Raw genomic sequence first — 26796 nt, 5'->3', positions numbered from 1 at the left:
ATGAACATAAAACTCAGGGAGCATAACAGTGGGTTTCTCATCAAAAATCAGGGAGCCCAGGGCCTCCCTGATTGCACAAGGGGTTAAGGACCGCACTATGGAGCAATCTGCAGCCTCTGAAGCACGAGTTCAATCCCTGGCTGGCCAGGTGGCAACTCACGTGGCGCAGCAGATCACTCCTGACTTTCCCACTGCTCCCTTCAGCAGGGTATTTCAGTCAATCTGCCTGTTCTGTTCCCGACTCTCTCTCTGGTGAATCCTCTCACCCCCCGCATCTCTGGCCTGTACCCCAGCTCTTGCATGCATAAATAAATAAATCTTAAAAAAAAAATCAGGGCGCCCAGAAGGAAGCAGCACATTTTTAAAGTGCTAAAAGAATTGTCAACCCAGAATTCTATATCCATTGTAAATACCTTACAGGAATGATTGGGAAAATCACGGCATTCTCCAATTAACAAAAACTAAGAGAATTCACAACTTGCAGAATTAAAAAGAAAGAAAAAAACTACAAAGTCAACCAATATCAAGTCCTATCAATTTTATGTCAAAAATTATTTTCTCACGGGTCCTTTCTTTAATCCTATTTTCACTGCCTATTTCAAGTCCTTATTATACTGTCTATTCTCACATTACATAACACTAAGCAAAGAATATAAAAAACTATACCACTCCCGTTTAAAATCCTTCCATTTTTATAGAACAGAGACCCATCTCTAAGGTCTCAATGAAAAGGACTAGTACCGCTGCAGCTACATTATTAAACTTTATCCTAAGGCAATATTGACATATGTAAAGTTGCCTTCACACACTGAAATTTCCTTTGATCTCTAACTTTATGGTAAAATTCCACCTGTCCTTCAAGCATAACTATGAAGCATGAACTAAAAATCCCTTTTCTGGGGCCTCCCTGGTGGCGCAAGGGGTTTAGACCCAGCCTGTGACGCTGTCTGCAGCCTCTGCAACATGGGTTCAATCCCCAGCCAGCCAGGAAGCAACCCACATGGCGCAGCAGACCTCTCCTGACTCGCCTGCTGCTCCCCTCATCAGTGTACTTCGGTTGATCTGCCTGTTCTGTTCCCTACTCTGTCTCTGGTGAATCCTCTCACCCCCTCTTCCCCCCCCCCCCACACACATACACACACCTCTGTGCCCCAGCTCTTGTATGCATAAATAAATAAATCTTTTAAAAAAGTGAGCAAATACAAAAAAAAAAAAAAAAGAATCCCTCTTCTGTGCTTTCTTCTACAGTGCATTTACCATACTGAACTGAAACCATCCTTTTAGATATTTCTGAACAACTCTTCCCTCCATCCAAGTACTTTTCAAAAGAGCTGAGGCTGAATCTTTAGTAGCTTTCCTTCTCTGGGACCTATTGCAAAGCGAATATGCAATATCTCCTTGTAAAATTAACCAATGATATCTCTTATTTAGTCATATACCTAGCTTGTCCTTCCATGTATCCTAAGCTCTATCTGCTTAAGTTCTCTATTATTTTGACCTCTCTGCCTAAAATGCCCTTTACATAAACTTGTTTTACCTTTTACTTCTAATGAAATCTATAAAGGTTAACTTTAAGCATCATCATTCTTCTATGGTCTTACTTGCTATAGCTATTATTTAAATAGTCATGGAACTTTACACACAACACCAGTAAAGGTTTTTTTTGTTTGTTTGTTTGTTTGTTTTTTGCATTCTAGAGCCCCTTAAAGAGTCAAACCAACAAACAAAATATCTCTTATTCACCTCAGCCCACATTAAGTGTCAATGAATAAATAAATATGACTGAATTGAACAAAGGGGCGTGAGATGGGTTAGACAACATAACCAATTAACTGGTCATTCATTACCATAACACAAAGAAAGATTTTAACAAGAGTCATTATGATTCTAATGACTTATTTTAAGAGTGGTATTTAGAATCACTTTCTCTGGGGTTACATAGCAAAAGAAATATCCTCATCTTTCTAAAGACATTAAGATAAAGCTTTACGGAATAATGATGAGAGAAACAAAATTATGTTTCTCAAGACCTTTTCAAATTATGATTTATTGTGTGGGACTTCTTAAAGGCACCTACATTTTTTTTTAAAGATTTATTTATTCATTTATACAAGCACTGGGTACAGTCAGATGCGCAGGAGGATGAGAGAATTCACCAGAGCCAGAGCAGGGAACAGAACAGGCAGATGGAGGGAAGACACTGCTGAGGGGAGCAGCGGCCACAGCAGGAGAGGTGTGTCGCACTAGGTGGGACCCTCGCCGGCCAGCCTGGATCAAACGGGCCATGCAGAGGCTGCTGACAGCTTCGCAGCCCAGCGTTCAACTGCTGCGCCACCAGGGGAGGCCCAAGGCACCTATATTATGTGGAAAATTTGACTTTTGGAGTATAGTATGCCAAATCTTTAATTTAATTCTTATAAATGAATTACAATCAATGCAGTATGCATTAAGTTACATAGTTTGCTTAGAAAGTTGTTTCTAGTCAATTAGTGTGGAATTTTGAAAGTCAACATGAAGAATGAAATTGTGCTAGTACTTACACTACACTTTTTTGCCACTTAAGAGGAAAAGTCAAGTTTTATTTTCTGGTCAAATAAGTATGACATTTTATATTTTTGAAAAGGAAAGGCAAAATTAAAATCCAAAAACAAAATGATCTCTATTTTCCTCAAAAGCTTTTCTAATCTCAACAGACTTCCTGTTTTTCTAATCTTTCAGTTTTTCTAATCTCAACAGCCTTTCTGCTGAATTTCCATTTTGAGATGCCCAGACATGACACAACACAACTCACACATAAATAATGCTTTAAATATTGGGTGGGCCTCCCTGGCGGTGCAAGCAGTTGAGCACAGAGCTGTGAAGCTGTCCACAGCCTCTGCAGTGCAGGTTCGATCCAGGCCAGCAGGGAAGCAACCCACAGGCGGGGCAGACCTCTCCTGCCTCATTCCCTGCTCCCCTCAGCAGTGTATTTCAGTCAGTCTGCCTGTTCTGTTCCCTGCTCTGTCTCTGTTGAAACCTCTTACCCTCTGGCCTATACCCCAGTACTTGTATAAATAAATAAATCCTTAAAAAATAAAAAAATAAATAAATATTGGGTGCTAATCTTCTAGGGAAATAAAATGTTAATATTCTTCTCTTCTCTGGTTTATATCAAAATAGAAAGAAACTAACATTTATTGAGCATCTATGGTATACTAGAAACTGTACAACATATTTTCGTATATCCTGGTCTTCCATCCTCAAAAAGTTCTATGAGACTACTATTATTTTCATTTTCCACACAAAGAAATTGCGAAACAGAAAGATTAATTAACTTGTTCAAAGTCTCCTAAGGAGCTAGTGTTTGGATTCAAGTCCTAGTGTCTTGACTTACAGTTAAGTGCTCAAAAAACCTGCATTTTCTCCTTTTGGGAAAATTATTTATCAGAAGTGATGGCATAAAGATGCCTCAAGCACCTGAATGCCAAAAAAAAAAAAAAAAAAAAAAAAAAAAAGAAAGAGGTAGGATAGGAAAGAGTTTTGGAAAGGATAAAACAAATGGGTACGTTAGTGGGGAGCAAGTGAGAATTAGCTATCTTTTAGCTGTCTAATATTGTGATGGGAAAATATGTGATGAAACATTGTCTGTTAAATCAATTTTATAAAAAATCAACGAGATGGAAATAAAATAAAATTTGAAATTCAGAAATATTTTCTAACACTTAAATCGAACAGCATCAAAATCTAAGCAACAGCTCCATTTAGCTTCTTATCAGTAACTTTTTTTATTTAAATATTTTATTTTATATAATTCTTACATCTTTTTTCATCTTTGTACAATGTATGCATTTTCATTTTGGTTATATTCCCCATACAATTGCACCCCTGCCCCAATTTTGACACTTGTCCTTCCTTTCCCTGCCCCCCACCCCCGTAGTGTGTCTCTGGTTTATAGTCGCTTGTTGATTTTGATTTTTACTTTGTATTGATTAGTCTTTTTCCTGGTCTCTTATTTAGGTTTTCTAAATTCCTGCTATGAGTGAGACCACCCGGTATTTTTCTTTTTCTTTCTCCCAGATGCCTTATATAAGACACAAGAAGGTCTCTACAAGTTGACGTAGCAATCTTGCAAGAAATTCTGAAATTAAAATTGAGGACTGAGCTAAAGAGGCAAAGCTCCTTAAAAACAACAACAAAAACCAACAACTCTCAACTCTTCTCTCTGGAGATGAACTGACTTTGGTTGATAATAATGCAACTCAGAATTCTAACCTTTCAAACCTGTCACTCTGTTCTTATATGGCTAACAGAAAATGTTTAACTCTTAAGAATAAAATAGAATACTGCTCTTTTCAACCTGAAGACTGGTATTTCATATTTACACATATTAAGCATGCAAACTATTTATTCCTCAGTTATATCCACATTCTACTTTTGTATAAGTATACTAAAAAGCTTACTCTAACCATATCTTAATGTTACAAAATATCTTCAATAAATTAGGTTTTAATTGTATGTATTAACTATTACAAAAGTTCAAGTGATGTATTGATTTAAAGAATGTTTCTGAAAAAATCTAAATAAATGCAGAGAAATACCATGTTCATGAATAAGGAGACTCAATATCATAAAAACACTAATTCTCCTCAAAGCCACTTACAAATTCAGTTATTTCCCAAGCCAAGAAAAAATGTCAGATAAACCGTCTTTAATTAAACTGAATGACATGATTATGGAAAGCTAAAGTTTAAGGTGTTGATGCTCCAGAATAAAGATAATTCAAAAAAAAGAACTTAGAAACATTTTAGACTAAGTGTTTACTGTTTCAAATTTTAAAAATCATATTATATTAAATAAAAAAATGGCATTTTCAGAATATCAAGCAAAAAGATAGAAATATGAAATATAGTAGCTCTCAAACTCAACAACCTGTAAGTAAAGAGAGCAATATACCAGAGAAAATGGAAGAAAGCCATTGTCAAAGAAATAATCAAAGAGAATTGTTTCAAAATTGAAAAAGAATGCAAGCCTTCAGATTGCGCCTTGCACAATAAATGAACGAAGACCCAAACCAAGATGTAAATATCACTGTGTAATTCCAGAATACTACTGATGAAGAGAAACTCTTGTGAGTTCCCAAAGAGGAAAGAGAATCTGTTTGGCAAAAAACATCTATCAGACACACTAAAAACCAAGAAAAAAATATGTAATGTTTTCAAGACATAAAAGGAAATTATTTTCAATCTAGAATTCTATACAGTTGGCTAAAGCAGTAATTGAGAAGGTACATTAAAGATATTTTCTAAGTTGGCCAAGAGATCATGAAATTGCTGAGAAACCATCTTAGTAAAACATGGTCCAGCATTAAATAATGTTTATCAAATCAGAATAATGTACATGCCTTTTTCTAAACTTCTAAACTTCACGTTTCAGAGCCAAATCAATGGATAGCGCAAGTTATTTTTTCAGGACTTAATGAAAACTCCTGAAAAACTAACACTTAAAATAAGTTAACAGACAATATGGACAAGTGACAAAAACAGAGGAAGGTGGGTATGTGCTGAACTAATATCACACATTACAAGTTTTAGAAGATACTGTAGAAAGTTAACGGATAAGCATCAAAAATTGAAGTGTTTTATTTAAAGTTACAAAAGTAATTTATACACTAATAGTAAAAATAATAATAAAATTAAAATAGCAAAGATTGTGAGGAAGTGGGAAAGAGTTTAGTCTAAATAGACTAAATCATCTGTCAATAGAAGACTGTAAGCTATGTAAAGCTGATAAAAGATAACAAAGACTGAGATTTCCAGCAAAATGATGTACTAAGTCAATGTGAAAACTCTTCTGCTATATTTGAAATTAAATATAAGCCATTGTAAAATGAGAATAACATGCCCCAACACTTAGCTTTACAAGTCTTTGCAAAACATAGGTGGAGAGTGTATTACAGTATGTAAGGCTCTTTATGTGAAGATATACACAAGTTATCCCTTGAATTAAGTACAGGGAATAGAAATCCAGAACTTCTGCCCTTGTCATGGCTAGGGTGCCTAGCAGAAGACACAGCAAAACCTCACTAGTGGAAAACTACCACCAGTTTCCAAAGAATTTATGCAGAAGAAAAAGTCACAACAAAGATAAGCTCAAAATAAACAATTAGAAAACATGTGAAGAAACCATCTACCATAAATAAGCATCAGAGGAAATCATAAATAGAAGGATTAGTATCCTTAAGCACAGGAGTTAACAGCAAAAATACTCATTGAAAAAGAGATTTTTAAAAATGATTAAAATTACTATACATATATAAAAGAAAGGCTAGAAACCATTAAGAACAAAATATAAGTAAAAACAATAAACAAATATGAAAAATATCAAATCGTACTTCTAAAAATGAAAACTATAACCTTTAAAAATAAAAAATTATATGGATGGGCTGAAACTTTCTGATATAGTTGAGATAATTAGGAGTTTTATGGCAGATCTCATCAAAAATCTGGGTTAAGCAAAACAAGAGTGAGAGACTTGTCATTACAAATTCTGTTCTCTTTGAACTGTTGTTGCTTTATTATTTTGAAAAATTATTATTTAAAAATTACAGATGTTTGTATTTTATGAAACTTAACTGAAGATGATATGTTATGTCAGTTTAATGCTCTGTATATAAGGACCGATGCTAGAAATTACTTCTTGAATTGAGTCACAGGAAAATGGGAATTGAAAACTTCTCTCTTTTTGCCTTAGTTATAAGAATTCAAGAACAATTTCAATGCTCAACAGGAAGTAGTTCACGCATCAGATATACTATTTTGTCATTATAAGTAAATTTTATTTTGGCTACTTTTTACATTTTATATATTGTCATTTTTTAAGTTCCTTGAAATTCTTTTTGAAAGAGAGTTGAAGCCAATCTATACAATACTTTATAAAATTTATAAAACACATTAGATGTCAAAAGTTATGGATTTATTATCTCCAAAAATGGGATTACTTTTATTTAGGTATTTATACTGACTTAAATCTTTCTTGCAAGTATGTATATTCTTTAAAACCTTTTCATAAGAGATTCATAATTAGGTGTTAAGAACTGATTTAACTTTTATAAAAGCTTTAAGTGTAGATTTACTATGGTTGAGACAAGGTAGAGAAAAAAAGAGGTAAACACCTGGCCCAGAAGGCCCAGTGGGATCTCTATGGCTCCTTGAGGACAGTCTGAAAACCACTGCCATAACTGAGTTTCTGCTATTGAATTAATAACTTTATGACTCAATTAGGTCTGGTTGTTCTAACCACAAAACAGGAGTCAAGAGACAACCGCAGAAAATGCCTAGCAGGAAAAACACCCATTTTTAATCATTACCTTTATAATCTCAGACTCATACATAAGCAGAATTCAGCGCTGATAAGGGAATTGACAGAAAAGTTATGGTAAGACTCAAGATAGAGTTATTTCAGTCATAATTAATAGCATTTTTGCTGCGTCTCCTAAAGTCAAATGAAACAAAGCAACATAAGCATAACCATTGAAAAGTAATACAGTAGAGTAAAAAAAAATCTTAAATCATAAAAACAAAAAGGTAAAAATCAAGATGTCATTTATTTTCTTACATCGTGGAAACAAGGCAAATGTTAACATCTTGTGTACTGTTGAACTCTTTCACGATCTTGATTCTTTCTTCTGATTTTGTACTTCCATCAAGTCGTCGGTAATCAAGTCCAGATGCCATACAGTATTGTTGCAGCACATCAAGCAGCTAGAGGAAAGGTACGGAGGTGGGCACGGACAAATTCAGGACTTAATAAATTTCATACAACTATAAAGATGAGATTCCTAGTCATTACTAATCATTAACTATTGCTGTTCACGACTTTATTCTTAATTACAAGAACAAATATTTTTTTCACTTCTGACCCATATATCTCCTCCCATTATCTGGTAACTGACTTTAACATTCAACAACCTTTGTTTAAAAAAATCAATTTTTCAAAAAAAGTCTTTAATTTTTTTAATAAAACCAAATTAAAAGGGAACATATTGTCCAAAACTTTTATGTAAATATAGCTCATTATTTTTACTATTTTACACACTTGAAAATCTTTCATATGTCTCAAAGAAGAGTTTACTTAACAAAAATATCAAAAGCAAATTAAAAAAACTATCTTTTGAGTTTGTTATACAACTGTACTACCATTTCCTACAGAATGGATAAGACAGAAAATGTGGATGGACATTGTTAAGTCCCTCAGGTTTCGTGCCTCAGAAGTCAGGGTTGGGTGAACCACGAATACACTTGAGATGAAACTCACCTTGGTGGAAAAGGAGAAAAGAAGAACTTTATCTTTGTTTTTCCTGCAATGATTTAAAAGCTGGTGAAGGACCTGGAAATGAACCACAGAACATCAATGAATCAGTTCCAACAAAAAGTATACTTTATATACATAAACATTTCCTGAGAATTTCTTTAAAATTATTTTTAAACAACATAACCTCAGTCATCTTTCCTAATTCCCTTCACTTTTGCCAAGTTAGAGAAATAATATTTTAGCTATTAGATGAGGTGCTAGTCATCATCATATTGTATATAATAAGGTAAAGTTCCCAAAGGCTTTTATTTCATCTCATCTGGTTTTAATAAAATAGTAGCATTTTAGATTACGGCATCCATTTAAATGAATTAATTTAATTTCCAAAATGCTTTCTTTATACATACAATATGCTCAGGAACTAAATTATAGAGTAGCATTTCTTCTAGGAGGTACTTAAATTTTCTCTAGATAGATGTAATGAAATGTATTGAAATACATCCAGGTTTTAAAAGTCCTGATATTTATTTTCTTAAAGTACTGTCAGATATACACTCTTCTCATTTTCTTACCTCAATTTCTCTATTTACAGTAGCCCTGACTTCTAGATATCGTTTTGACCTCAAAATGCAAATAATCTGCCTTGCAAATAATCCAAAGCCTATGTACAATAACAAAAAGGTTATTTTAAAAACAGGCATTTCCTCATCTAGCAATAATAGCTTCAGGACAGTGTGGAAAGGCAATCACAAAGGAAAGGAAAAGTCATTTTTGTATTGTCTAAAGTTTTTCTGAACTATTCACAGGCAAATTTATTCAATGCTATTCAAACTTTTAAATTTAAAAAATGTACCAAAATAAAACTCTTAATAATTGAGCAAGAGAAGACATTATGCTAACTCTGATCTTTATACCTCAATTCCCTCAAAAAAAATGGAGTTGAAAAAAAAAAGCTTGGATAACTAAGTGGTGAATAAAAATATCACATATTAGGTAAATACTATGTTAATACTTAGAGAATATATGAAGTAGTAGTTTTGTTTGCATTAGTTTTATGTTTAATAAAATAACAATCTATTTATAATACATGCATCTGATTTTCACATACTACATTACCTTTTTTAAATTAATACTTAAGTTTAGACCAATTTTAGATTTATGGAAGAACTGGTGGCATATACACAGAACTCCCAGACTCTTTTATTCCCCTTACAGCCCTCCAACATAATTTCTACTATTAATAATATCTTCAAATAACTAATAAATGAACATTGATATATTATTAACTAAGTCCACATTTTACATTAGAGTTCATTCATGTTGTTCAGTTCTATAGCTTTTGCAAATGTGTAATAACAGGTTAACCACCAAGTAGTATACAAAATAGTGTTATTGTCTTAAAAATGCCCTGTGCTCTACCTATGTTTCCCTTCCCACAAATCCTTGTCAACCACTCATCATTTTACTTTCTATACAATTTTGTCTTTTCTAAAAATGTCATATAGTCTGAATCATATGATACATGGCCTATTCAGAATCCTTTCATTAGCATATGCATTTAAAATGCCTGTGTCTTTTTATAGTTTGATAACTCATTTCTTTCCACTGTTGAATAATGTTCCATTATCTGAATGTGAAGCAGTCTGTTTATCCATTCACCTTAGTTGAGAAGGACATCTTAGTTGTTTTCAAGTTTTGGCAATTATAAATAAAACGTCTATAACATCTACATATAGGCTCTCATGTAGACAGAAGATTTTAATTCATTTGGATCAACATCATGGGACATAAATTTCGGATATAGTAAGAAACAGTATGTTTAGCTTTGTGAGAAACTGCCAAACTGTCTTCCAAAATGGCTATATAATTTTTTACTGCCACCAGCAATGAATGAGACTTCCTGCTGCTCCACATCCACACCAGCATTTGTTGTCAATGTTTTGGGTGTAGCCATTCTAGTAGGTACATAATGGTATCTGTTTTAATTTGCAGTTACTTAATGACGTATGATATCGAGCCTCTTTCCCTATGCTTATTGTTCATATCTTTTTCCCATTTATAAATTGGATTGCTTGTCTTCTTATCACTGATTCTTTAAGAATACCAGTCCTTTATTGTTTTGCAAATATTTTATCTCAGTCTGGTTTGTCTTTCATTCTCCTTAAAATCATAGATTTATTGCAAAGAAATAAACTTCTATTGTTTGGGGTGGTTCCATACCTTTCACAATTTCTGGTATTCTCAAATGTCTTACAGTGAAAATAAAAACAAGTAATAAGAAAGTGAATGGGTTTAGACTAGCAGTCTTTATTAGGTTAGTTTAAAAAACAGACTAACTAATGAATAACTATAAATAAAGATTCCTTATCAGAAATGACAGTGTACTCAGTTATAGATCAGAGTCTTACAGATCCATCTTTTATCACTTGATTGTCCTCCACAGAACAAGAAAATCAACATATAATGGAATTCTAAATTCTGGGGTGTTCAAGGAGCTAAGGAGTCTTGGATCTAACTTTTTTCAAATTACTCAGACAGGCTTAGAATGATGAACATGATCTAGGAGCACTAAACTAGGTTTCCTAGTCTTTTTTCTATACTACCCACCCCAGCAATTCCCATACCCCAGATAGCACCTCAGTGGCATTTCCCAAGGAAAGGAAAAATGAAAATTCTTATCAGGGAAATGAGAACAGCATATAATTATTCTTTTGAATACTGCCTGAGGTCATTAAAAAAATACCTTGAGACATAAGCAAAAAAACTGGAGTTATGAGTAGCTTTGAGGCTATGAATAGTATCACATACAGTACACCCATGAGTAAACTGCAGTTGCAGGGTGACATGAATACACCCAGAATCTATATCACCTGAATTTAAGAAGTGGAACTTGGAATTCTTAACCCTCTAGGAAATAATTCCATGGTAAGTTTATAGATTTTGCATCACTGGATCAGTATCTCACCGGATAATTTTACTAATCAAATGATGTGACATAGTATTAAAAATACATCCATAGGTTATAACTATCAGTCTCTGTTTTTTTGGTGCTCTCTAACAAAACAAGTAGTTTATTCATATTTAATACACGTCTTGCCCAACTGTGAACTCTTCAAAAAGTTCCTTTCTCTAAATCTGAGTTACTACCTACCTCCTCTCCTATTTGGCATTAGCATTTGTATTTTTGGTAGATTATTACCTTAAACATTTGCAGAGAAGCTAAGCTATAATATATGTGGCAATAGCATATATATTTTAAGAAGACATAAATCCAATACATCAATAAGGAAAGTTTGAGGTAGACTCGATGTAACTACTAATTGAGAATCTACCATATTCAGGATTTATAGCAGGTCAGTAAATGCTGATATTACACCAGTTGTATTCAGCCACCATTTCTTCTGAATAATTAAGTAGTTGGTTTCCCTGCCACAGAATTTAATAAATAGTTTGTGTATCATCCCATGCACATACACAACCTGAAAGAAGAACACTTACTTTCATTTTTCCACTGTATTTTGGATCAGAAAGTGTTTCAAAAGAAGCATCTTTGCTTTTCTGCACGAAGTCTGGGAATCTAGAAAATACTTGTTCACAAATCCTTTTGATAAGTGTTTCCTTAAGAGGAAAATTTAGAACAAAACAAATTTCAGTATAACACATTTTAACATTTATATATTGAAATTACATATGAAAATATCCATTTAGAAAGAACATATTACTTTGAAGATCTTGCCTTCTCTTAAGTCAGACTCAAAATACAGAAAACCTTAAACTGACATGTTAACCCCATGACTGATTAGTCATGAGATGACAATGGCTATAATTTTTATTACTACTTATTAAAAATTCCCAAAACAAAGAGCCAAATATGCGTCCAAAAGCAAACAACAGTTCAAAGAACATTAAATTCTTATTAAGATTTTAAATTTGCTTTTAAACAGCTATGAACTATACCACAAAATATATATCACTAAATTAAAAAGCTTTAAGAAAGGTTTTTTTACTTACAATGTGCTTTAAAATATAAAATACAGGGCCGCCCCTGGTGGCGCAGCGGTTGAACGCTGGGCTGCGAAGCTGCCTCGCAGCCTCTGCAGCGCCGGTTCGATCCCCGGCCGCTGGCGAGGGTCCCACATGGCGCAGCAGACCTCTCCTGCCGTGCCTGCTGCTCTCCTCAGCAGTGTATTTCGTCAGTCTGCCTGTTCTGTTCCCCACTGTGGCTCTGGTGAATTCTCTCACCCTCCCGCACTTCTGACTGTACCCAGTGCTTGTATAAATAAATAAATAAATAAATAAATCTTAAAAAATAAATAAAATATAAAATACAATGGAAATAATCAAAGTAAATGACTGTATTTATGCCTAAACTTTTAAATTTCTGATTTGTTTGAAAAACATTCCCAATATTTAATAAATAGATTATTAAAAATCCTCTTCTTAATATATTCAATAAATGTAATTAGACATGTTATTGGTGGAACAGAACCACCTCATCAAATATCTAGTTTAGTGATTTTACCAAAAGATGTGAAAAAAATAAACATATGAACATTATTAGAGGCATAAAGAAATGACTGCTTTAATTTATTTTTTTTTATTTTATTTTTTTTTTTTTAGAGGCATGTTTTTATTTATTTATTTGTTTGTTTGCTTGTCTTTGTTTATACATGCACTGGGCACAGTCAGAAGCGCGGGAGGGTGAGAGAATTCACCAGAGCCAGAGCGGGGAGCAGAGCAGGCAGAAGGACCGGAGTACACTGCTGAGGGGAGCAGCGGGCGGCAGGAGAGGTCTGCGCGCCACGTGGGACCCTCCTCCGGTAGCCGGGGTGCAGCCGGGGAACGAACCGGCGCCGCAGAGGCCGCGGGCAGCCTCGCAACCCAGCGCTCAACCACTGCGCCACCGGGGAGGCCCGACTGCTTTAATTTAACCTTAACATTTCTCATGTGGTCAAAAACCTACATGCATTTATACTCTTTAACACTTAAATTCAAAAAAGAACAAGTCAAGTTTTACTGTTGAATTGCATATAAAAAAATTAAATATATTTGGCTAAGAAATGTTATACCAAATAGAAAGTATTCATACCAAACAGCATAATAGCATCACAAAGAATGTAAAAGTCAACCCAAACCTGTTGCTTGGAGGTGCTAGCAGTCTGCAGCAGTGCGACATGGTTAGCTACCTTCTGAAGGACTGCAAGGTAACTGAAATACAAGGTTTTCACTGTTTCACCATGCGAATTGGTCTGCAACCAGAAAAATACAGATTTAAAAACCCAAATAAAGGATTATCATGGCTATGTAACTACATACATCACAAAACATATTATAATTTTATTATTTGGTTACTATTGGCCATAATAAATTCTGAGAAAATGATGGTCATCTATTTATACAAAATATCCATGAAACAAGAATATGGAATCATACTTTTGGTGAATCATAATACAATGATGTTTTTAATAAAAGAGTAGTATTGTAGTATTTATCCCCAGGAGAGTCAGTGATAGAAATGCTGCTCTAGGAGGTTCTAAGATACAATAGCAGGGTTACATGGAAGTCTCTACTCTTTCCCCACGTTTACATTTTCAAGGTTTTTGATGAAATTGGATTATAACAAAAGAGTGAAGTGGTTAAAAGCAAAAAATTAAATGAGAAATGGCATAAACATTACTCTGGATAAATACTTATTTAGGGTCCCTCTTGTACATGGATATGCTGATGATAAAATAGATACAAAAAGGGCAGGAAATTTAGATAAAAGTATAAATAAATATTTGTATTTAAATTAAAAAACAATAATGTATTAAAACACAGTTTCTATTACATTAACACTATATATCATATCATAATATTTTAAGCCTGCTATCACGGATGAAGTAAGTTTACTATTAGTCGATAATTAGAAACTTCCTTAAAATAAAATTTTAAGATCAAAGTACAATACTTCCCAATAAAAGTCAAAATGAAGCCTATCAATTGCAACTAATTTCAAGGACTGTTTATTTTTTAAGGCCATTTGAATATTGTATTTTGTTTTGATTACTATGCGCTATTAAAAACTATTCTTATTTATTAAATTATGGCTTTGAGAGTTAAGAACTGTCTGTGGAAAAGTTATTTTATCTGCTATTTACTCTATCACTAAATAGAGTACTATGTAATCAAAAGCAAGATAGTAAAGAAGCAACACTATCTTTGAATCACTTGCCTTATAACAGCAATTTCGCCTTTTTCGACCACTGTTGCATGTACAAGGCTCAGAAGACTGAAGTATCAAAGTCACATCTTCTGATTCTAATACTGTCCGATAGACAGCTTTCTGAAAATCTGTAAGCGAACAATACACCATCTGCCAAGATAAAACACAAAGTAATTATTAGAATCTTTTATTACAATAATCATCTATTTCATATATTGTAACAGTGAAAATTGCTAATGCATTAATTTGTCTTTGAGACACATCATGATGACAATTTCTCCCAATTCTATCCCTTGCCACTACCCTAAACTATAAAGAATTATAATTTTATTTTCAAATAAGTCTCATAGTTTTTTTTAATTAAAAGGAATCAAAATATGAAAAAAAAGCTATGTGTATTCAGATCTTTCATATCCTTGGTTAAATTTATTTCTGATTATTTTACAAAGTTATTATTAAACATGTAATAACATTTATTGAACACTATAATTTAGAGCTCCCACATGACACAAGGACTATAATCATCATTTTTATTTAAAAGATAAAGAAACCAAAGTTGAAAGACTTAGCAAACTATTCAAGGTCACAAAACTCACATGTAAGAGAACTAGGATATAAACCCATGTATTTGATTTAGAGCTCAAGTGCTAAATCCCTTTGTACAACTCTCTGTTCTTATATTTATGGTTCATGATTCCTTCTGTTATAGACAGCTAAATAGAATACATAAACCCACACAAAGTATTGTAAAAGATAGGGGTTCATATATTACTTCAATTCAATAGTGTATTCTGTTTGGCTCAAAAAGTCAACCTTGTATCAATTTCCCCAACTTTTATATAAACATCAGTTTTTCCCTTCAAAGTAATAATAGTATATCCTAAACTAAATTAGATTTAGTTTAACAGTAATTTATAGAACTTTTTTCTATTGCCTAAGTTAAAAGAACCACAAGATTAAGAAGTATAAAAAATAATGAATACACTACTTTAAAAATACTATTAAGTTAAACTCTTCAAATTTTCTTAAACAACAGAATTGTAGATTTCCTATAAAATCTTAAAATTAGACTAGTCATGTAACCGCAAATAGCATTCTATTAGAAAAAATTCTACAATAAAAATATCTAACCACTTTGATTCTAGAGCTAGAATTAGGGTACCAAAGAATATACTGGTTACAGACAAGAGCAGGATAGAAAGGACTAAGTATGCACAGAAAATACATTAGAAAGAGAAGCTCTTTTTTCTTCACTGAGGTAGAATTATATCAAAAATCTTCTTGTACTAAAATAAGAGTTTAATGTAAACTAACAGGTTAGTAAAGTCAGTAAGGAAAACAACTGGGCTCAAAGTTTTCTAAAAATCTGCTTAACACTAAGTAAAAGGCAAAAAAATTATATCCTAAAATACCACAGGAGAGAGATTTCCCCTCAAAAAGAAAATTTTTTCAAGATTAAAATACAAGGGGCCTCCCTGGTGGCACAAGAGGTTAAGACGCAACCTATGAAGCTGTCCGCAGCCTCTGCAGCACAGTTCAATCTCCGGCCGGCCAGGGAGCAATCCACATGGCACAGCAGACCTCTCCTGACTCACCCACTGCTCCCCTCAGCAGTGTACTTCAGTCAATCTCCCTGTTCTGCTCCCCACTTTGTCTCTGGTCCCTGCATTTCTGGCCTGTTCCCCAGCTCTTGTATGAATAAATAAATAAATCTTAAAAAAAAAAAAAGATTAAAACACAAGAAGAAATTAATAATATAGACCAATGTAGTTCTCACCCGGTCTTCCTTCTTAGGCAACTGATCCTTGATAAGCGTCTTGGTACGCCTGAGAAACCATCCGGACATCTTTTTTGCAAGCCTTTGCATGGCCTTTCGGCCTGTAGCTAGTTCTCTTTTTGTGGCTGTGTGTCTCTGACCATGTTCTACTGGGTCAGAAAACTGCTTCTTGAAGTGACTCCTGCTACCTAAAAGTCCTGGCACAGCCCTTTATAAAAACAATGAAATTATCTCTTTGCTATAAAAACTTGTAAGTCACTGTTTAATATAATAACGATAACAATAACAAAACAAGAATGATCTTCTTAATGACAATTTCAGTAATTAACCATAAGAAAAGGATGTAATTATAAATTAGCTAAGCTATCTTCTTTAGGGACTAAAAATAATACACAGAGGTAGATTTTTCATGTGATTCTACTCTGGTATATTGTGTTTGGAATCAAAAACTTCTATAAATGAATAACTTTTTTCAGAAACTATAAATAAGCAAACAGGCAACATTAAAGAAGTATTACTTAAGTTTCCCAAAAAGTATAAAATATTTTCTCTCACCAGTCCATAACACACCACAGTTCTTTCATGTTGTTTTGAAGAATGGTTCCAGTGAGACCGACGCGGACTTTACATTTTAAAGCTTTCATCACTTCTGTCACTCTAGCCTTTGGATTCTTGATTCTATGAGCTTCATCCACAATTATAGCTGACCATTCCAAACTATAAAGTGAGGAAAAAGTAGGAAAACATGGAGAAACTCTACCTTTCTTATCTGCATAACTTTCACAGAGCCTCTTCCAAAGTTTTGTAGTTTTCCCTTTCTTTACTCTGATGATTCCATAGAATTCTCAACTATTATATTAGTTAAATTGCCACACACAATGTACATGGAGAAAAAAGGATGTAAAGATAGGTAGACTCCCTTAAGAACAAAGAGAAAGAGGAGGAAAAACCCACAAAATTTTAAAAACAGGGAAGAAGATGAACAAGATAAAAGTGGAAAAAATAACACCCTATATGTGAGTAGTGGAGAAAGTCAAGAAGTAATCTGATTCATATTACTGAACTCTTAAAAGCTGGGAACCTCACCATCATTTATAATCAGGGAAATGCAAATCAAAACCACAACAGATATCATCTCACACCAGTAAGAATGGGCCCCATTGGAAAAATATCGGATGGTTTCACTTATAGTAAGGATATAGGAGAACCAAATAAGACATCAGTGTAAAAAAATACTAACAGTACAAAACACAACAAAGCAATTATAAATCAGACAATTATAAATTAGAGACATACTGCAGGGGAGGAGGAGGGAGAGGGATCAGAGGGTACAAGGGAAGAGCACAGGGGACTGAGGTGATGGTGCATGGGTAAATTGGTGAAGGAAATTCTATAGGGACTACACCTGAGGGGGTGGGGAGAAGCAAATATTGTTTAAAAATGAACAATGATGTATAATATAAAAAAATAAAAATTTTAAAAAATAAAATAAAATATTTAAAATAAAATAAAATAAATTTAAAAACCAATAACAAATACTGGCAAGGATGTGGAGAAAAAAGCTCCCTCTTACATTGCTGGTGGGAATTCAAACAGGTCCAACCATTATGGAAAGCTGTGTGGAAGACCCTCAAATTACTAAATATGGATCTACCATATAATCCAGCAATTCCACTCCTAGGAATCTACCCAAAAGACACAAAAACATTGATTCAAAAAAGAGTATCTGTACCCCTATGTTTATTGCAGCACTATTTACAATAGGTAAAACCCAGAAATAACCCAAATGCCCAAAAATAGATGGCTGGATCAAGAAGATGTAGTATCTATACATAATGGACTACTACTCGGCAATCAAAAAAGAGAAACTCATGCCATTCACAGCAACATGGATGGAGCTGGAAGGGATTATGCTCAGTGAAATGAGTCAGAAGAAAGAAGAAAAATATTGTATGGTTTCACTTATACTAGGAACATAGGGAAACTATACAAGGGATGAGGGAAAAAAAGACAAAACTAGCAGTCAAACTATAAATAGGAGACAATCATCGGGGTTGGGGGGGGAAGGGATCAAAACAGAGGGAAGAGCACAAAGTTCCACGGTGTGATGGTGGTGGGAATTTTATGAGGACAACACCTAAGAGGAGAAATCAAACACTGTATGAAAATGAACAACAATGTAAAAATAAAATTAAAAAGAAAAAGCTAGGAACCAGTGCACCAGAAGTCTCCAGAAATTGGGGAGATCTGCTCAACAGATCTAATGTGATCTAACTAATATGTCTCCTGCATACTAATCCCTTCTTCACAAAATAGCCCAGTCAGGTCACAAACCAGTTTATTTCTTTTGGATACTTGCAGACCCGAAACAGTGGTTTTCAATATGCATATGTAAATTTTATCACTCTACATTCACAACATAATTAAAATCATTCATGAAAATCACTCTTAGTCTCAAGGTACCATAGCTATAAAAAATTTTACATGTAGGCCTCCCCTGGTGGTGCAGTGGTTTAACGCTGGTTTGCGAAGCTGCCCACAGCCTCTGCAGCGCCAGTTCGATCCCCAGCTGCAGGCAAGAGTCCCACATGGCACGACAGACCTCAACTGTCTTGCCCGTTGCTCCCCTCAGCAGTGTTTTTCATCGGTCTGCCTGTTCTGTTCCCTGCTCTGGCTCTGGTGAATTCTCTCACCCTCCAAGCTTCTAAATGTTCCCAGTGCTTGTATGAATAAATAAACAAATAAACAAACAAACAAATCTTTTTAAAAAATTTACGTGAGTTTTAGGACAGACTTATTCTTTGATAGGCATTGTTTGTTGAAGTAATAGAGAAAATAGAATAAGAAACTATGGAAACTCTGATGCAGGTTTTTCCTCAGAAAATAATCATTATAAACTATTTCAGTAATTCTGAAATGGAATTAAATCATGCTAAAGACCATCCAGAGATTGGATTGAAAAATCACAATATAAACATAATTAATGTACACATAGCATTTAATGTTTTGACTCCCATTACCTGTTAAGTTCATCCAGATATAAGCGCAGTGTTTCATAAGTCGTTAGAGCAATTTCACATTTTCTCTGCTTCACACGAATCAGTTCATTTTCCTTTTTGTTACCATGTAAAACAGAGACTCTGAAATATCCCCAGGTGTCCAATTCATCCCTCCAGTTGTAGAGAACAGAAAGAGGAGCAACTATTAAGAAAATCTAAAAGAAGAAGGAAAATATCCTGATATAATTTTTGAAAATGAAAATTACCTGTAGAACTATTCTTTCATTTTTGACACTAGCGTTAATAAGAATACATACAGTTGTGTAGTTAGATATATCTGGACATAGAAGATCATCAAAAAATCGTTGTGGTTTCCTTGTCTTTTTCCTAGGACAAAATCAACACCTAGCCTTGTCCAAATGAAGAGCTAAGTTTTATAATCCCCCTCCCTGATCCTCACCCTTATTAAGGAGTTGAGAGATAAGAGAGAAGCAAGTCTCAAAAATAGATAAAATAGTATCATCTTTTCAAGGGCTTGGTGGGCAAAACAAATAAGCAAAGCTGGCCAGGTATTTTTCTTGAAATTTATGGTCTTCTGGAGCTTGCTTTCTTTTTTAATTTCCCTAATCCATTTCCTCTCTTTCTCTCAAATACTGCCAGTTGAAGACTTGGAAGATTCACTGCAAATCAAAGCAATTAAAAGAAAACCTCTACCTTGCTTACCATTATATCAATAAATAAATTTATTCATTTCCATATATTCTGTTTTCCTGCTTGTCACCATGAACTGTCCATGTTCTCATTAAAGACAACCCCTAGACTTATATAGTGGCTCCCATTACTTCTTGCCAACCTAAAGTCAGTGCTGACAAAATTTCCCTTTCTCACTTACATGATTAACTTTTCCTTGGTCTATTCATCTACAAGCAAACATGTTCCAATATTTCCCAGGGTTAAAAAAGAAAATACAGGGCATCCCCCGGTGGCACAGCAGTAGAGCGCTGGGCTGCGAATCTGCCCGCAGCCTCTGCAGTGCCGGTTCGGTTTGATCCCCGGCCGCCAGCGAGGGTCCCACATGGCGCGCAGACCTCTCCTGCTGCCCACTGCTCCCCTCAGCAGTGTATTTCATCAGTCTGCCTGTTCTGCTCCCAGCTCTGGCTCTGGTGAATCCTCTCACCCTCCCGCACTTCTGACTGTACCCAGTGCTTGTATAAATAAATAAATAAAGCTTTAATAAAAAAAGTTTAAAAAAAAATAAAATACAAAGAAACCTTTCCCTTAACTCTATCTCCCTCGCTCTAGCTTTCCCCCATCACCTCACTTCCCTTTACAACAATGATCTTTAGTGTAACAGTGACCATGTAGGGCATGAGCAACTTTACAGAAGCCAGGAATGCCTGCCTCCCGAACAGCACTGGGAAGCTTAATAGCAGCCATGGTTTCCCAGCTCACTGGCCAGCATGTGCAGGGTACAGTCTGTGCTCCTCTTAAAAATGCCAGAATTGTTGATGTGTTGGATTACATTGATTGATTTTCGGATGTTGAACCATCCTTGTGTCTCTGGAATAAATCCTACTTGGTTGTGGTGAATTATCTTATGGATGCACTGTTGGATTCTGTTGGCAAGGACTTTGTTGAGGATTTTTGCATCAGTGAAATATAAAAACCATATGATAATATCCATAGATGCTGAAAAAGCATTTGACAAAGTACTACACCCATTTATGACAAAGGTCCTTGAAATTCTCGGGATACAAGGAACATACCTCAACATCATAAAGGCCATATATGACAACCCTACAGCCAATATCATTCTCAATGGTGACAAGCTGAAAGCATTCCCATTAAGATCTGGAACAACACAAGGATGTCCACTCTCACAGATGCTTTTCAACATAATACTAGAAGTCCTGGCCAGAGCAATAAGACAAAGACATAAAAAGAATCCAAATAGGCAAGGAAGAAGTCAAACTCTAGCTGTTAGTTTAAGATATGATAATTTACATAGAGAACCCCAATAACTCCACAGAAAAACTAATTAAACCGATCAATCAGTTTAGTAAAGTGGCAGGATACAAAATCAACACACAAAAACCAATAGTCTTTCTATACACAAACAATAAATCTGAAGAAGAAATCAAGAAAACTGTTCCTTTTATTATTGAAACAAAAAATATCAAATACTTGGGAATAAACCTAACAAAAGGAGTAAAGGACCTATACAAAGAAAACTATAAAACACTGTTAAAAGAAATAGAAGTAGACACAAAGAAATGATAAGACATCCCCTGCTCATGGATCGGAAGAATTAACATTATCAAAATGGCCATCCTACCAAAAGCAAGCTACAGAATTCAATGTTATTCCAATTAAAATATCAACGTCATTCTTCAAAGAAATAGAAACAATATTGATGAAATTCATATGGAGTCACCAAAAACCCCAAATAGCCAAAACCAAAACCCTCCTGAAAAAAAAAAGAAGGGAATGGAGGCATCACTTGCCCAGATTTCAAACTATACTACAAAGCTATAATAATCAAAACTGCATGGTATTGGAACAAGAACAGACACATGGACCAATGGAACCAAACAGAAAACCCAAAAATAAACCCACAGATTTATGGTCAACTCAAAATGGATTAAAGAACTAGACATAAGACCTGAAACCATAAAACATATACTAATCAAAATCAATAAACAACTATGAATCAGAGACACACTATCGGGGGTGGGGGGTGGGGAAATGAGGCACTAGGGTCAAAATAAGGGGGTTGCAATTGTATGAGGAATATAAAAATTAAAAAAAGAAAAAAGAAAAAAAAAAGCCAGAATTGGAGGGTGTTTCCCCACCTGACATTCACCCCAGTGTGAGGGTATCTGCTGGGGCCCTCTCTGTCCACAGAATTCACTGCCTCCAATCAGTTCCTAAAGTGGCTGGCAGTGGAATCCCCCCAACATACCACACTGGGGCATCCTGGGGCTACAGTGACAAAGTCACCGCATGCCAGAGCAAGCTCCAGCAGTGGATGCAAACCCCAAGCTCCATAGCTCCTGGTCCAGGCTGCTTGTAGGAGTGTTGAGCTCTGCTGGGGCTGCTTCAGCACTGCAGCTCCCTGGAGCCACAGGCAGAAAGGCCTGTGCAGTGCCAGGCCAACATAGTAGGTCCGTGGCAGAGCCCACACTACAGTGGCTGAGACCCATGTCCCAGTGCTGCTACAGGTCCTCCCCACACCCTGCATTGTTGTAACTGTCTCCTGCTGAAGGGGCAGCAGCTGGTCCAACTAAGGCCAGCTGCAACAATCAGACAATTAGAGTAGAAAATGGTCCCATCAGGTTTGTAGGGTGGGGGACCCTGAAAAAGGACAGAAGGCAGAGCAAGAGCCAGATTGATTCCCTCTGCTTGCAGCAACTGAGGAAAGGAGGATTCTCTCCTGGCTTCCAAAGAAGAGGGATTCTGCAGATGGCCTTCAAGAGAAGCCGCATTGAGAGGGTGACTTAATCTCTGTTGGATTCCACAGACCTGCCTGTGTAGAACTCCAGACTCCACAGACCTTTACAGAGACCCAGCTGCTGCACCTGACTCTGGCTCTGCCTCTGACATCACCTGCAAGGAGCATCACTGCTTTTGGCCTGGTGTCTTGAAGACTGTTGGCTGTTGATTCATACCAATAGCTCACAAAGAACTGTAGCACTGCTGACAGGTAACCAGCATACTGTTTCCAGTCACCTTTGAGACCTGTCACTGCTTCTGGTCATTTGGCACAGCCTCCCAGTGCTGCTGCCTCCGTTGTTGTCCTGTCCCAAGTCCAGCGCTGTCCAGCCTGGCCTTCAGACTGGGCCTTCAGACTGTGGTATCACCTCAGCAGCCTCATCTGTGAGCACATCCAACTGCCACTGTGATTTGTATTCTGATACACTGCTGACCAGTGTGCCACCAGCTCCAGGCCCTCATTGATAGAACAGCACCATCTAGCATGAGTGGCCTTTGTTTGGAACTACCAGACACTTGAGACACTATCTGGAGTGAGATAGTCAGCCACTTGTGGCCTTAGAAACTATTTGTTACCACATCTACTGCTTGTTAAATAAATTCCATTGTTGTTTCCTGAGCCTGAATGGTCTTGCATTTATTGGCACATGACTGAGAACCCATACACAGTGACCTGTCTTCCTCCTTTGAACTGTTCTTTAGCACTATTTTGTGTATTGTCTAATCAGGAGTTACCAATATACAGTCTGTACTCATTCTCCTCCCATCTCTCTTAAGCTTATATAAAAAGGTGTTCTGACCTAAATAAAATAAACCCTCCAAAGAAACCTGTCCTTGTCAAGATTCCTGACATGTCTCTGTTTAGTATTTACATGTTTCAGGGTTCCACTGATCTGTCCTGTAATAATCCCAACTCCTTTTACAATCAACCTTACTAGTAAGGAGGTTCAGTCAGTAAAGATAAAATCTCCCAACAAAGAAAGTTAAGAATAAGATGACTTTGGGGCCTCCCCAGTGGTGCAGCAGGTTGAGTGCTGTGCTATGAAGCTGTTCACAGCCTCTGCAATGTGGGTTTGATTCCCAGGCGGCCAGGGAGAAACCCACATGGTGTGGCAGACCTCTCCTGCCTCACCTGCTGCTCCCCTTAGCTGGTATCTTCGGTCCATCTGCCTGTTCTGCTCCCCACTCTCTCTGGTGAATTCTCTTACCCTCCTGCGCCTCTGACCTGTACCCCAGTTCTTGTATAAATAAATAAATCTTTTTAAAAAAAGAATAAGATGCCTTCATTGGTAAATTCTACCAAACATTTAAAGAAGTATCATCAATTTAATGCAAATATTTCTAAAAAATATACAAGGAAGGAACACTTTCAAACTTATTTTATGAGATTAGTATTATCCTAATACCAAAAGCAGACAAGAACACCACAAGAAAAGAAAATTAAGGTTAATACTTATGTTGAACATAGATGTAAAAATCTTCAAGAAAATATTAATAAACAAATAAACAGTATATAAAGGGATCATACACCATGATCAAGTGGGATTAATTCCTGGGATGCAAGGATGGTTCAATATATGCAAACTAATAAATGTGATATAACACATTAACAAAATGAAGGACAAAAATTACCTGATTATCTCAACAGGTGCAATAAAAGCATTTAACAAAAATCGATACACTTTTTTTTAAAAGCTTTATTTATTTATTTATACAAGCATTGTGTACAGTCAGAAGCACGGGAGGGTGAGAGAATTCACCAGAGCTAGAGTGGGGAATAGAACAGGCAGACTGACAAAGTACACTCCTGAGGGGAGCAGCAGGCGGCAGGAGAGGTCTGCACACCATGTGGGACCCTCACCCAGGGGCCGGGGAACGAACAGGCACTGCAGAGGCTGCAGGCAGCTTCGCAACCCAGTGCTCAACAGCTGCGACACCAAGGAGGCCCAAATCAATACACTTTTATAATAAAACCCTTAACAAATGGGGCACAGAAATGTACTACAATATAATAAAGGACAAGCTAACAGTTAATACCTGACAAGCTAACAGTTAACGTCATACTCAATGAGAGAAAGCTGACAACTTTTCTCTAAAACCAGGAACAAAAACAAAGATGCCCACTTTTGAAACTTTAACTCAACATAGTATCGGAAGTCCTAACCATAGATTAGGCAAGAAAGCATCCATATTGGAAATGAAGAAGCAAAACTATCTCAGTTTGCAGATGACTCTAATGGCTCAAAATAACTGCTAAATCTAATAAATTAATTCAGTAAAGTTGCAGAATACAAAACAATATACAAAAAGCAGCTGTAATGTATCTATTAGCAATGAATTATCAGAAAGATGAATTGATAGAATGATGAAAAGCAATGGCACAATAATTAATTAAAGGGGAACCAATCACTTAGTTCTTTGCTTCAAAGAAGCTAATTCTAACATCAGTATTCCCTTTCACTACATAGAGTGCTAAGTAGAGGAGGGTATGGGAAAGGATGGGAAAGGAAGGGGAGGGAGTAGATAAAGAAAGGGAGGGGACAGAAAGGAGGGAGGAAGGGACAGAAAAACAATTAAGATAGCTATTAGCATACTTTATCACATTATCAAATAAATTACCTTACCTTCTCTATTCTCCCATTCTTAGTAAAATATTTTAAATTGAAATGTTAAAAATATCACTTTTCTCTCTTTTCTATCTCTCCCCTCTCTTTTAATCATCATGAGTGATACAAGACATATGTAACTTTGTGCTACATTTAGAACCAAATACAAATGACCCAGGGCTAAAAATAAAAAAACTTAGTACTTGAACTCTTGAAGACTTAAAACACGTCAAGAATCATAATGATTTGGGGTGTAAGGGGTTTAGCGTTAGCACTATGAAGCTATCCCCCAGCCTTTGTAGCAGGAGTTCCATCTTCAGGCACAGCAGACCTCTACATGGCACAGCAGACCTCTCCCTCTCTCCCTCCTGCCCACTGCTCCACTCAGCAGTGTATTTCAGTCAATCTGCCTGTTCTGTTTCCCAATCTGTCCTGGTGAATGCTCTCACCTCCCCACCAGCATCTCTGGCCTGTACCCCAGTTCTTGTATGCATAAATAAATAAATCTTTAAAAAAAAAAAAGGATCATAATGCTTTTTAGGATCAAATTGAATTTGACACTTATGCATTTGTGCTATAACAAATATAACAAGATTTAAAGTAACAATAATTATTATAAGCCAGTACTTCCCAAAATTTTACACTGAAATGGCCCTATTGATTGATATGAATGAATAGGAACATCACACAATATAACAGATTACACTTATGCATAAAAGACTGCTTTGAAATTTATGGAAAGTATTTCATTACCATAATACAAAATTTCATAAAATCAGTGGCCCCAGCAGCCAAGACACCCACCCAGATGATGGCAGGAGGTGCCAGAGGTCACACTCACCAGCCCCATTCACTGGGACAACCCATACCTCACCCAAGTAAACACCTACAAGAGAGGGAGAGAAAGACTCAGGCTCAGCAGAAGCCCCATCTATTGCAGAGTAAACCTGAAAACAAAATTGGGGAGAAAGAAAAACACAAATGGTCAAACAAGTCCTCAGGGGAATAATACACCACAGAAAGAAAAGCAATCTTCAGAACTCAGCAACAGTGACTTGGAAGAATTTTTCTTCTTGTCAGATGAAAAATTCAAAATTTCCATAATTAAGAAACTCCAAGAATTTGAATAACACAAAACTCAGAAAAACAGATCAGAGATATATCAGATGATACGGAAAAGGAAAAGGATACTATGATATTAAAAAAAAAAGAATACTATGATAAACATAATGAAAAAACAGAAGATCAATATTGAAACTTTAAGAAAACAAAGGAATGCAGGATATAAAAAGATCAATGAAGGAGATAAGAAATTCTGGAAAAAGCCAGGAAATAGAATAAACAATATGGAAGAGGGCCTCCCTGGTGGTGCAGCGGGTTGAGCACTGCGCTGTGAAGCTGTCCACAGCCTCTGCAGCATGAGTTTGA

The 26796-nt window shown here is 35.7% G+C and overlaps 1 protein-coding gene across 1 annotated transcript in view; it reads right to left on the bottom strand.

Moving 5' to 3' along the window:
* The window catches only part of ERCC6L2 (ERCC excision repair 6 like 2), a gene marked incomplete at its 3' end in the record, with an annotated part of 122014 nt that overhangs the window by 70921 nt on the left and 24297 nt on the right, over window positions 1–26796 (bottom strand). The window contains exons 4-11 of the mRNA XM_084236151.1: window positions 19292–19485; window positions 16827–16988; window positions 16272–16479; window positions 14504–14644; window positions 13425–13538; window positions 11788–11907; window positions 8293–8364; window positions 7594–7739 (exon numbers count right to left, since the gene is read on the bottom strand). Coding sequence (XP_084092277.1) covers window positions 7594–7739; window positions 8293–8364; window positions 11788–11907; window positions 13425–13538; window positions 14504–14644; window positions 16272–16479; window positions 16827–16988; window positions 19292–19485 — 1157 coding nt within the window. The remainder of the gene's footprint in view (window positions 1–7593; window positions 7740–8292; window positions 8365–11787; window positions 11908–13424; window positions 13539–14503; window positions 14645–16271; window positions 16480–16826; window positions 16989–19291; window positions 19486–26796) is intronic.

This window comes from Talpa europaea (assembly GCF_964194135.1).
Source record: "Talpa europaea genome assembly, chromosome: 7".
Taxonomy (NCBI): domain Eukaryota; kingdom Metazoa; phylum Chordata; class Mammalia; order Eulipotyphla; family Talpidae; genus Talpa; species Talpa europaea.
The sequence above is the reverse complement of the archived record's forward strand: the minus strand, read 5'-3'. Positions and strand labels throughout refer to the sequence as shown.